The sequence below is a fragment of the Anas acuta genome, chromosome 1 (assembly GCF_963932015.1).
Source record: "Anas acuta chromosome 1, bAnaAcu1.1, whole genome shotgun sequence".
Lineage (NCBI taxonomy): Eukaryota > Metazoa > Chordata > Aves > Anseriformes > Anatidae > Anas > Anas acuta.
The window spans coordinates 64178899-64192072 of NC_088979.1; the positions used below are offsets into that span (position 1 = coordinate 64178899).

At 45.3% G+C, this 13174-nt stretch overlaps 1 protein-coding gene across 2 annotated transcripts; it reads right to left on the minus strand.

Annotated features, from left to right (window-relative positions):
• Positions 1-1856: 1856 nt before the first annotated feature.
• Positions 1857-6943, minus strand: ECRG4 (ECRG4 augurin precursor). 2 transcript variants are annotated; one of them, XM_068679637.1, is made up of 5 exons: positions 6898-6943; positions 5837-6073; positions 5339-5386; positions 4206-4363; positions 1857-2260 (listed from the first exon to the last, which is right to left on the minus strand). In XM_068679637.1, exons 1-5 carry the CDS (start codon positions 6926-6928, stop codon positions 2099-2101), a joined length of 636 nt encoding a protein of 211 aa, XP_068535738.1. In that variant the 5' UTR covers positions 6929-6943; the 3' UTR covers positions 1857-2098. The 2 variants fall into 2 exon arrangements, with proteins under 2 accessions (XP_068535738.1, XP_068535741.1); XM_068679640.1 differs by lacking the exons at positions 5837-6073; positions 6898-6943 and adding an exon at positions 5635-5775.
• Between the last annotated feature and the right edge of the window lie 6231 nt (positions 6944-13174).

The window sequence follows — 13174 nt, forward strand, 5'->3', positions numbered from 1 at the left end:
ATTTCCCAGTACTGGGATCACAAGTGGTGGGAGAAGAGTATGGCATGGAAAAGATCGGGACTGTGATAGGGCTTGGCATGCAGACACTATTCACGTGCGCCAGGGTGACCAAGATTTCCCTGTCTCCACCTGAATCCCTTTAGTGGCCTCGAGACCCTGTTTTTATGCCATGTTCATGAAAAAATCTCACATGTCAAAGTTCTTATTGGCAGCTCTGACTCCCTAGAGCTACAACGAACGGCAGCAAAAGCTCTGGACCTAAGCAGAGCTTTTTCTGTATGGCAGGGGGCTCCTGAATGTGGTGCTGCATCAACACAGAGGTTTTTCTGAAATAACAATTCATATTTCTTGCAAAAATCAAACTCTGGTTCCCTGCTCCTCTTCACAGCCCCTTGCCTTCTCTTACTTACCTACCCATAATAGCAAATTTCATATTTTTTTTCCCACTTTTTTTTTTTTTCTCTTCTGTCCCAGTGAAGTGATGCGCACCCTGCGCTGTCTGTGCAGTGGAATAGGAAATCTGGGACAGGGTGGAGACTTTTGTCTGGGTTTGGGGACAGAAATATTCAAAGGAAACAATTAACTTTACTAATGTACTTAACTGTGAAGCACTCCATGCATTGTTGACAAACTGTTATTAATATTTTTCCTCCTTTTGCCTAAACTTGTGATGGCTCACGCCTGCTTTGCTGTTTATTTTATTGTATGCGCTTTTGCATCACTGGGACTTTACATCAGGTGGACCTCTCTGCAAGAAGGAGAGTGTCCTCCCCTCAGAGCTGTTGCTCGGGGAAAAAAAAATAAAAAATCTTAAGCAAAAACTGTGCACCATTTCTAAGAAGTCAACTGAAGCCCAGCTACTCTGGAAGATGCGCTTAGGGACATGGTTCAGCCCGCTCCAGCCTGCCCAGTACGGGCACAATGTAATGGAAAAGATTATTTTATTTTTTGTCTAGAGAATGCAGATCTTGCTGACTCTACTGGGAGCATTCAAGACACGGAAAGCTGCTGGACTGAGTCAGCCTGCAGGAATTGACACGGCTTGCAAAGGCCTAGGGAGGGATGGTATTTATTTACAGCACTTTCTTTAATTCTTCTTACTCGGCAGGTCTGAATTCCCAGTTGTTTTAAATTCTGGGAAATGATGGAAATCATCAGCAGGGTTCAAACTTTGCCAGCTCCTTTGCACTTTTTTGATAGGACACAAAGTGGAAGCGTTCTTCCAGGAATAGGTGTTTTCCAACTGGGCGAAGGAGTGCCTGGCTCAGAACAGGATTGTTCCCTATTGGGAGTAAAGGGTCTTCTACCCTAGGAAACAAACCAGTTCAAACCGATTAAACTGGCCAGGAGTCTGCTAAGTCTTCCAAGATCTAGGGGAATGTGGAGTTTCTGGAGCACGTTAGGCTAGGGCTGAAGCCGGGTTCCTCCTTGGAGCCTTTGTCCTGGAGAATCCTTTCCTTGCACAAGCTTTGGAGGCAAGCAAGCTTCTCTATGCTCTATTTAGCTTTTGTGAACGTCTTTCTCCTTGCCCCAACAGGAGCTGTAAGGGTGCCGTACCACACAAGTTTGTAAGGCTGTGTGCAGTAGGTATGGAAATATCAGAGGAGGCAACATGGCAGCTTTCATTTGAGAGGCTTTCTTTTTTCTTTTCCCCCAGGAATAATTTGATGTATTTGTTCACACAAATGTGAATCAGCAAGCACATCTGATACGTATTGGCATATATTATATGCTCTATATGCCAAGCTAGATGACATAATGTAATTTTACATTTGGGTGTAGGAAAGCAAATGAAAAAGCCTTTTAAAAATTAATCTCTAGTAATACGGGTCAATGAAACTCACTCTACTCAGCTCTACTAAATAATGGAAATTTGTTTATTTTATCAAAAAAAAAAAAAGCTTTATTTCTATAACACTTTATATATATAGTGTACTACTAAGTAACAATAGTTTTAAAAAGTCGTATTTCTCTTTTCAAAATCTGGCGGCTCCTTTACTCTTGCTGTTCTACACAAACAGCAGGGGAAGCAGGGCCACTTAGACCCAGCTTGCCCATCACAGCCCTATAGATACCAGCTGAGGGAGGAGAAATGGCATCAGTAATCATCGTAGTTGACGCCTGCCCCATGCCTGAAGGTGTGGGGGTTCCGCGGGCCAATTGGTGAATCCTCATCGTAGTGGTGCTGGTAGTACCCACCGTAGTACTCATTGCCACCGCGCCCTAAGCTCGTCCAGTAGGACATGTCATCTTCAAATTTCTGCCAGAAAAAATAAAAAAAAGAAATAAATATAAATACTTGTTGTCCAAGAATAAAACTTAACAAGGAAGAGAATAAAAGGAAACAAAAAGATGACAGATTCCTTTTTTCTTTTGTTCCTCCAGAAATTCAGATCCATCACATATCTGACAAAACTAAATCCCTGTGTCCAAGAGGTTTTATGACTGCACCAACTTTGTCTATGGGACATATTCAGGCCCTGATGTGGTCCTAATGTCCTGACCAGCCCCGCCTGGGACCCACCACCCCACAGCCCTGCCCTCTATGCAGTGCTTAAACTGAGAGCATCTTCCAGTGGAACACACGCTGAGCACCATTAATATTTCTGCTACCTTTTCAACAGCAGACTATGGAAACTTTTCAATGTTTTGCACTTAAAAATGTGAAAATGTATTTTTCTGCTCCCCTATGTCTTTAGTTACAAGGCCTCCAGTTACAAAATGAGTGAGAGAACCCTTCACTTTTTGGCTCTGTCGTCTCACTTATTTTATTTTTCACGTTCCATTTTTAATCAAACATACAGCTATAGGCAGTAGGCAGTTCAATTCTGTACACGACAGCAGTGGAAAAACAGTATGCAAGGATATCAAATTCTTGCCAAGCCAAAGCCTTTCCATATGAATGACTCTTTGGAAATATTTTTGGCCAAGATTTGAAAAAAAAAAGTTTTGCAAAATACACAATGGGTAAGTATGGCCTAAGTCCTTGCTAAAGCATGGCTGGAACAAACAGTTATTTCATTGTTAAAACTGTGTCTTAATACTCCAGAAAAGCTCCTAAGTGGATTCATTGTGTCCCACAACAGGCCTCGTTTCATTTTCATCAATGCACACAGCAACGTGCAGCGAGGAATACATCTTATCTGCGTGGCTTGTCCTTGCTACTTAACCTCTTGGGATTTGCACCCAGTCTCCAGTTGGGGATCCACAATGCTGTGCTTGTTATTTTTCCTATTGTGTCAGGGGTATGGCCATGCTGTTAAAAAGTAACTTGTATCTGCATATTGTCCAGGAGCAACAAAGAAACGTAGCCTTCATTACTGCAGTCCAAGCAAAGGATTGTTTTTAATTGTTCCAGCTTTGAAAATGAGTGCATTCATCTTCTAAGCGATCCACGTAACACAAAGGTCTAAAATGTACTTCAGCTTGCCTGTGCCCCTGCAGTCTCATTAAACACATTCATGCAGCTGACAGAAGCCAGGAATTCAAAGTCTATATCTATTTTTACCTCTTATTTATGTACAAATTACTCCACACATGGGACTGCAAGTAAATGCACGTTTTCCACTCTCTTGCAGTGTCTGTTGAGCGGGGCTTTGTGCAGCGCGCATATCAGCTGGGAACTCTTGCTTCCACTCCAGTGTTTATACAAATTAACTGTTGTAGGGAAATCTATCCTTATCATTTGAAGGGAGCACATTGCCAGGCAGGTTTCCTTTCGCATTTAGAGTCAAGGCACAGCTGCCAGTGCTGGCAGGGGCCGGGAGCCATGCGAGGTAGGTGATGGTGGTGCAATTTCATTGAAGAATGCCACCCAGGACCAGCCTGGTGTGGCTTTCTCAGCGTGTTTAGAAGCAAATTGATTGAGTCGAGCCTGCCAAACTCATTTCCTGAGACACAATTGATTACCCCGTCTGGCCGTCTATTTCTCGAGGCAAACTTTGTCTGTAACCTGTTAAGCTTAAGTTCGGTAGAAGGCAAGAATTCCTGCCAGGATTTTAACACTGTTTTGTCTGTTAATAAAACTACGTGGAAGTCTCTAACAAATACCGAGCTTGTATTTCTGTGCAGTGTTTGCTATTTAAACCAGATGAACAAAATCTCAGCATCCAACTCGTGACCAGGAGCAGGGCAGCCCCTGGAACAGCTCACCCCGAGCCCTGACATTTCTGGGGTGCCTGACGTTTCTGGGGTGCCTCACTCACCGCCTCGTCGAAGCCCAGGTAGAGGAACTGCTGGTACCACTGCTGCACGTCGGGCTGGCTGCGGTCCCACAGCTGCCGCTTGTGGCGTCTCAGGCTGCTCAGGAACTCCTTGGCCGCCTTCTCTTTCACCGACACCTCAGGCTTCGCGGCAGCGGGGGCTGGAATTAATTCCCCCCCAAAAGACACGCCAGGAAAATTTGTAATCAGCCTGAAATGTACCCCACTGTAAACATTTCGTTGTGCTCATTACCTCCGTCCTTGGCAGTGCGGAGTATGTAGCGGTAATAAAAACAGGGACTGGCGATACAGTACAGTTTCACAGCTATTCCTATTCTCTTGGACTTTGTAACAGCTATTCTGAGCCCGAAGACATGTTAAGGGTGGAATTTAACTCCATAACCCAAACAGAGAACAGGAGACTGGCCTCTGTGTGCTGCAGCCACAGGAGAGGGAAGGAAGACAGGAGGTGAAGTTACAGAGCCAGGAGCAGCTGGAGAAATGCATAGCTCAGGGGACGTGGGGGAATGCTCTCAGCATGCCAGGCTCACAAATAAGGGGTTTGCTGCTGCTGGAGGAGCGCAAGTATATCCAAAACGCGCATTGGTGAGGGCTGGACAGCCCCTCCCCTGCTAAGCACAGTGATGATGCTCTCATCAAAGTGGCACGGTGCCATGTGATGGCTGGGTGGGCTTCCCGAGAAACCCGGAGCCTGCATAGGGGTAGGAGGAACATCTCGCCTGCAAGGAGCTTCCCCCTGGGCTGTCCCTCTCACTGGCAGACAGAAGAAAAGCCAAACGATGCCGGAGTGCAGGAATGGCTGCTGCTGCAAGCGGTCACTTATTCACAGATAACACACAAGGACCTACACCTAGGGAAGGTGTCCCAAGGGGACAGCAGCAGGACCCACAGGGACCTGTGGGCACAGGCACCACAGAGCTGGCGCTGTGCTCGCAGGGTCACATCACACACACTTGTGCACAGCCAGCTTTGGGCTAGGTGCTCATACAGAGCTCCTCTGCCTGCTCTCTTAGAGCAGTCAGAGGAGACTTTTAGAGCTGTGATTGATGACAGCTGAATCAGAGGGGGAAAAAAATAATAAATACAAGAGGGAAAGCAATTTGCTGTCTCTTTACCTTCTCGTTTTTGAAGCATCAGTTTAAGCTTATTTCCTCTCGAAACGTCTGGAGAAGCAAAAATAAAACACGTTTCAGCTACCCACTCTATTTAGCAATGAAATAACAACAACAAAACAGTCGGATCTCAGCGAGCACACAGAGAGATGCCGTAACTCCCCTCCACCAAGGGAAAGGCTGGAGAAAGTTTCCACCAGTGCCCCCGTTTACGTGCCTTGGTGCAACGCGAGCTACAGGGGAGCCTCCAACCCTCCGACACCCTTTCCCCAGCAGTTTTGGGGAGGGAGCCCCAATACCTCGTCCGCCTGCCACAAAGTTTGGCTTTTCCAGCAGAAGGTCTCCAGCAGTGACAACACCTGGGCTGGGACGACCAGCCTGGGGAATTGTCACAGAGCGTGTCCCCATGGCCAGCCCCAAAACCCTCAATGAGCCCCAAAAGCGAGGCGCTGGTGGGAGATGCTCGTCCCGCACGAAGCTGGGGGGGCTGCGCTCACTCACCGGGGGCCGCGCAGAGCAGCGGGAGGAGGAGGAGGAGGAGGAAGAGGAGGAAGGCCCCGGGCAGGGCCCCGCGGGGACACGGCGGAGGCATAGCGGAGAGAGGAGTCCCCGCCGGGCCGGGACGAGACGGAGCCGAGCGAGGGGAGAGCGGGGAGAGGGGGGGAGGCAGCGAGGGGAGGCAGCGCCCGGCACACGCCGCGCCCACGCCCACGCCCCAGCACGGGGCCCCGCCGCCGGCTGAGGAGGAAAAGGAATCGGGGGAAAAAATAATAAATGGAAAGAAAGAAAAAAATAATAAAGAAAAGAAGAAAAAGAAAAAGAAAAAGAAAAAGAAAAAGAAAAAGAAAAAGAAAAAGAAAAAGAAAAAGAAAAAGAAAAAGAAAAAGAAAGAAAAAAAAAAAAGAGAGAAAAGAAAAAAAAAGAAAAAGAAATAGAAAGAAAAAAAAGAAAAAAAAAATTTAAAAGAAAGAAAAAAAGAAAAAAAAATTAAAAAAAAGAAAAAAAGAAAAAAAAAGAAAAAGAAAAAAAGGAAGAGAAGAGAAGAGAAGAGAAGAGAAGAGAAGAGAAGAGAAGAGAAGAGAAGAGAAGAGAAGAGAAGAGAAGAGAAGAGAAGAGAAGAGAAGAGAAGAGAAGAGAAGAGAAGAGAAGAGAAGAAAAAATTAAAAAGAAAAAAGGAAAGAGGAAAAGAGAGAAAGAGAGAGAAGGAGAGAGAGAAATAAAGAGAAAGAGCAAGAGAAAGAGAGAAAGAGAGGGAAGAAAGAGGGGAAGGGAAGGGAAGGGAAGGGAAGGGAAGGGAAGGGAAGGGAAGGGAAGGGAAGGGAAGGGAAGGGAAGGGAAGGGAAGGGAAGGGAAGGGAAGGGAAGGGAAGGGAAGGGAAGGGAAGGGAAGGGAAGGGAAGGGAAGGGAAGGGAAGGGAAGGGAAGGGAAGGGAAGGGAAGGGAAGGGAAGGGAAGGGAAGGGAAGGGAAGGGAAGGGAAGGGAAGGGAAGGGAAGGGAAGGGAAGGGAAGGGAAGGGAAGGTTAATTTAAAAACAATGAGTTGTTAACCAAAGCTACTCTCACTGCAACACTTAGGACATCCTCTCCTCGCCATACTCCAAGTCCCCCCTCACCCATACCGAGCTGCCTGCTCTGTGTGCAGCAGGCTCTGTTCCAGCCTGTGCGAGCAGCTGCTAGCCGTAATTGAGGGCTTACGTGATTTTGTGTCTTTTGTGCTTGAACGTGTAGTTAACTGTGTTTCAGTAGCACAAGGCATGCACTCTTCTGTTTAGCTTTGCACAGCTTGCCAGTTTCCAGCCGCATTTATTTTTGTGGTTACATGTAATCCAGTATTAGCAGACAAAGACTTCTCAGCTATTCATACAGGTTTTTTGTTACAGCGGAAATGAAAAAAAAATGGCCGTAACATGTCATTTAATATTTCTCTACGTGTTAAGTCAGTTTGTCCTTTGCCTGTAATACTGGATGAAACTGAGAGCTTGGTGGGAAAATAAATCAGAATTAACCAAAGGTTAAGTTTTTTTTCTGCTTTCTGTCCTCTCCTGTCCTCCTTTCCTTCCTCCTCCCAGGCCCATGGAAGACTGCAGTTCATTTAAACTGAACTGCTTTAAAAACCATTCAGGTTTATTTTTCTTCAGATAGACAGGTTTAGCGTGTAATAAGAACTGGGGGTCCAAAATCCAAACTCACTAACCAGAAGTCCCTGCTCAGCAGGACCAGATCTGTAATGGCTCCTAAGCTTACTGTGCATTTTCCCATTTCAGACTTAAGTTCCCCTCAGTGAATTCAGCTTCTCTCAGCATCTTCCTCTACAAACGTCCAAAACACGCCAGATTAACCGCGGTGAAATCCTTGTCTGCCCCGGACAGAAACCTCTCGACTTGCAGCAGAGACCCACAGCTCTCAGGAGATGGTCACGGTCTTCTCACTGCCTGCTGAAGCCGGGCCAGGGTACAGGGAGGAATACAGGAGGTTTTAAAGGAGAGGGCGGGCAAGAAGAGCAGGGCTAAAGCTTTTCCTCCGAGCAGTGATCCCAGTGACCGAGGTGCTGACACAGGAGCCAGGTCCCCTGGGCCACCTCCTGTGTAGCTGAGAACCAAAATTATTGTCCATTTTATCACTGCCTTTGAGTGTTTCTTCCCTATTGCTCCATGTTTTGAGCCTCAGTGCTCTCAGCGCGTAAGGCCGTGTTGCAGCAAGCGCCTGTTCTTCAGCATCAATGTGCTCTTTCAGTAGCTTAACTTTGATGGTCTCTTTACTAAAACCGTTTGGCTTTTCTTGGAAAGCTGGCTGCAGAAAATAGCTAGGAGCACAACAAGCAGAGTACATATGCAGGGCTGCATGAAATACACATGAAGTAGATAATTTATAAAAACTGGGCAATAACTCACCATCATTTACATCCCACTGCTATATTTGATAATGGCAAACCACTATTTTGTCCAGCTGGTCAGTTCACAACAAGTCTTGCGTGTGAGCTGATTCTCTGCAGAATTTCAGGTACTTGGTGCATCCAGAGCAAGGGAATACAACGCAGTGAATCTCATCAGTGCACTGGATATATCACCATGGCTCAAGAAACTGCCCAGATGAAATGCTATCTTGTGAAACTCAGAGAATGCATTGACTTGAGTACAAGGTTATTGTAGAAAATCATTGCTCCATTGGTGGAAGAAATGATTGACAGGAGAATATAATGCTCAAGGTTAAACTGAATGCTGCCTCTTTCCAGAAAAAGTCACTTTCTCAGTTCGGGGGATAGAAGTTTTCAACATTAAAAAAAAAAAAAAAAAAAAAAAAAAAAAAGTTGTTAAAAATATAACACAGTTTCTTTTCAAAGCCAGTGCTGAAAGGTGACCACTATTTTTTCCAGTAGCAATCCTTATTTCTTTCCCAGGTTGTTTTAAGGACTAACACATTGTTGTCTTGGCGTTGCAGTAAGACACACTTTTCTGCTGAGCTTGTGACTACTGCAACATTACCGGAATTGTGTACCTTCAGATGAGTACTCATGTTTATTGATGCACCTGTGGTGCCCCTTTCTGGTATTTGCCATTTAAAAACACAATCACCCTGCATGCTGCCTTGACAGTGCAATGTTCTTCAGGGTTCTCTTCATTAACAACAGCACTGCTCTCTTTAAATTACCCTTTTCTTCAGCCCAGCTTATGGTTTGGAGTCTGAGGAACTCCTGCCAATTGCCTCCTGCCAGCTTGCCTTCTCTTCAGAGCCTGTGGCACACCGTGTACCTTTTCAGGAGGTAAGCAAATAAGATCCCATCTGATTTTTTTCTGTTTATTTTTATAATGGTTCTGCAGCTCACTACAAGTCTGCTACCAGTCTGAGTGACCTTGTTTCATCTGTGTGACCTCTACATTTATGCTTAATGTTTTTATACCCAGTGGCTTCTACCTAACGTGACATGGACATATCTCTGTCATGAAGCATCATTGGGTTTTAAAGCATCTACATTCCTTTATTATTATTGTACATTTGTACTAAAATTAAGTATAGACAGATTCATGAATAACAGAGAGACACCCCTGCTTTTGTATCTCATCACAGCAGCTGTTGATAGAACTCGTTATGTTCATTAAAATGTACGAGAGATCATCAGTATCGCCATTCAAGGATATCCAGAAATACAATGCACAAAAAAAAAATGTGAAAAGGTTGATCTTGGTTTCCTTCCTTTTTCCTTTATTAGGCTTCAAGTTTTCCAGATTTTCAACACAGTTACATTTTTAAATATAGTGTATTCTTTTATAATCAAAGGACTCCTGAGTCCTGGATTTTCAAGGAGGAAAAACAACAAATATAATGAGACATGATAAAATGGTGAGACCTGGCTTCAGCATAACTAAGTAGGTAAATAGACAGGGTGGACACTGGCCAAGGACTGCAAGAGGCAACACTTCTCATGCAGAGAAGCACCACGAAAATTTTGATGGTCCACTGACAAGACCTGTTGGATTGAGAACATGGCAGAGCCAAAGTTTTCCAACACTGAGAAAATTGTTGTTTCCTGTTAATGAGTTTTTTACAAAACATCCCAACCATCTTGCCCCGGTAGCTAGCCTTAGGATGAAGGCACTTGGCACTCCAAATTGTTTCTGGAGCCTGTTCCAAGAAAACCACAGGAGTCGTGTTTTTCTGCCAAACAGAAGGAAGAACATTTAAGTCATCATCCAGTTACTCCCAAAATATTTTGAGGTTCACACTAAATCGTTTCCTGCTCCAGGGTCTTCCCAACAGTGACAGAGCCAGCCCCAAGTCCCAGGACAAACCCTTTTGCTTTAGGGAAATTTTATTTTTCACTGGCTACGAGTTTTGTTGGCCTTGATGCGTGGTCTGTGACTGATAGGAACAAGAGCATTTGATCTATTGCAACTTGCTTGGTAGCAGCAGTACTTTGATCAATGTTATTAATAAACATTAACCTTTATATTTTCTATAGAAAATAGATTAAAATAAAGTATTTCATTCCTCCCCCCCATCCTCCCCGACCTTGGCTACTGCTGGTATTTTCTGCACCTTCTGGCTGACTCTGTCAGATATGAGGTTGTGTCTGTCAGTCTGTTTGTCTTTCCCCCTTTACTGACAGTAATTTGCTGCCCTCACTATAGAATTAACCTTATTGCTCTCATGATGAGCACAGTGAGAAACAGGTTAGTTCAGCAATGTTATCTGGCCACAACTGCCTCCTTTCGTTAGGTGACACACAATAGAGAGATACAAAAAATGTTCTCCCTAAGAAATCATTCTCCTTTTTCTCTTCCACTGCCTCCAGTACATTTTTGCAAGCATATAGCAAGTCTGCAAGTTGGGTCTAACAGGAAAGGAGAGAGACTGTAGTACACTTAAATGTGCCTTTTTACCACAGACTGATCTCTTTCAAATCATTCTTTCTTTTACTGCTGTCTCCAAGGGCTCTTCTCTTAATGCTTTAGAACTTTTTTCTTTTTTTTTCTGAACTCATATTTCTGAGCTATTTTTGACTTATATTCATTCCCTTCTTTTATTATACCCATCCAGAATGCACGTATACTGTTAAAAGAAGAGACACTGCAAATCCTCAAAGATTAGTAAATGCGAAGTATTAGAAGTCTTAATTTTAGCAGTTTGCCTTTAGCATCCCCTTCCCACACTATATTGCTGTCTTAATGGTTTGTACACCCTTCTGCTCTTTCCCCAAAACTCTGGACCTACTCATGGGGTGGGTGGTACTCATATAATAATAATATATATATATAATAAAACAGCTATTTGATGTTGTGCTGTGATTTGTTGCCAGTTCACTGTTCATGGTGACCAAACCATTCCCCACACAGCTGCTCTGTCCCACCTGCCATGGTCTTCCTGTCCTCCCAGGCCCCCAACCAAATTCTCATCATGAGATCATTATTTCCTCCTTCATGCTTCACCAGAAAGCTGGTCTGGGGGCACAACACCATCACATCAGCAACATCTAGATCAGGGGAAGCAGCAGAATGTGCTCCAGGCACCTTTAGGCCCCTGGGGCAGGTTCCTCATGATGAAGGAGCCTTCCTCCACTTGCTACTGGCCCCCCTACAACTCTTTGCAGAGCAGCACATGTGTCCTTCCCCCTCCAAAAAACAGAATACGAGGAGTCAGCCTTTCCAGCACACAGTTAAGCATGTTATGATGAATCTGGCACAAACTGGAGGATGGATGGAGGCTGGGTTGTGCTTCTCCAGGCAGCTGCCCTATCCTTAAGAGCTGAAGTCCATGTGGTGGCTTGCTACCACCAAGATATTTTTCCCCCTTTCTCCTGCCATGTTATTTGGCTCTCCTCTCTCTTACTAGCACTGTCTCTGTTACTTGTTGGATCCAATTTGGTGTTTGCTAAACCTGCAGGGCTGTGCTCAGGTTTACTTTTGCACGGCCTGTCCTCAGTATACTCTCCTCGGTATGTCCAGAAGAGAGAATGGGGTGAAACTGGTCAAACCGAACTTCTCCATCTTGCTGGGGAAGCATATGAAGTCCACCCCACCCCAAGGAACAGTCGAGGGTCAGGCCTCCTCCATAGGCAGCCAGCAGCCAGACAGTGTGGAGAGGCCTGTCTGAGGCAGGAGCCTGGCATGGAAAATTTCTGCCCAAAGAGTAGAAATAAGGCAAAGTCACCCGACACTGAGAACAGGTGGTTTCTGTCCCCTGGCTTTGAGCACGAGGCTTTGGGAGCCTTAACAGCAGCTGGAGCATCTCAGCTCTGAGTACAACTCCGAGGTTATCAGAGTGGAAGCTGCTCTTGTCTTTCTGATATTATCAGGTGTGACCTAATGCCCCCCTTGATTTGCTGTGCAGCCACTTTCACCAGCTCTGCTTTGTGTCTGTGCTTTCCAGTTCCACCAGCGCCCTGCCCAAGCCCTCCCTGTGATGGAGGCTGTGCCTCTGCCCGTTTGAAGCTGGATTACATTTCTGATTTACAGTTCGGTTTGTTTCCAGGAGAGTGCACCTTTTGTACTCCTTGCGTGCTGCTGCTGAGTAAGAGATCATGGCATCTTTAATCTTCCAGCATGAAATCCTGCTGCAGCAAGCCACGCTTGGATGCCAGCGGCTTCAAAGGCAATCTTAACCAAGCTGGCAGCGCAATGCTGCGCCGCCACCGACTATGAGCGTTTGAGGGGGCATTTTTGCCTGTTGTGATCATTTAAGTGCTTGTCCTGCAAATAGCCACGCAGATATTCAATTTGAATCATAAGAGCAATGTGGCATCCCATTCATCTCAGAGCGATTAAATTCCAGTCTGCTGCTGCTATGCCTGCGTCTTGTGAAATGCTGTTGTACAGAAATGTAGTTGCCATGTGAAGGCACGCATTTCATCCCCGGCTCTTTGTTCTCCTGAGGTTGCACTGGGTGAATGAATGTGTGCTAATAGGGCCGCACACCTTCTGGACTAAAGCTGGCTCTCATTCACCCAGGCAGAAGAACCTGCCCATATTTGTTCGTCTAGACAAGCCTCTAAAGTCCCTGCTAGCTCCTCTAAGCACGGACATAATTGCTCTTATGTGCTGGAGCTATTGCCCTCGGGGATGGCTGCTGCACTGAAGAGCTACCATCTATCATCAACATGTTCCTTCTTGACCAAAAATGCCCCCTTGGGAAACAAACCAATTTGGGTCTTGATCATTCAACTTTGGGCCAGATCAAATACAGTTTAACCAGAAAGCTAATCTGCTTCAGAAATGGGAATTCTGGGGTGAGTAATTCAATAGCTTACAGTTACCAAAACCAAGACCAAAATATTTTGCTTCCTCCTTTCTTCAGATCTGCTACTATAAACCTTTGTGTTCCCTTTCACTTCCTTATTCCCCCTCAA

Bases quoted from the DNA above. Each gene is read 5' to 3' on its own strand.
- ECRG4 (XM_068679637.1), bottom strand. From the start codon at position 6,928: ATGGCGAGGAGAGGATGTCCTAAGTGTTGCA. The intron at 5,387-5,836 runs GTGAGTGAGCGC...TTGCTTCTCCAG, and splicing joins GCTGCTCTGCGCGGCCCCCG to ACGTTTCGAGAGGAAATAAG. The intron at 2,261-4,205 runs GTGAGTGAGGCA...TTTTTCTGGCAG, and splicing joins ACCTGGGCTTCGACGAGGCG to AAATTTGAAGATGACATGTC.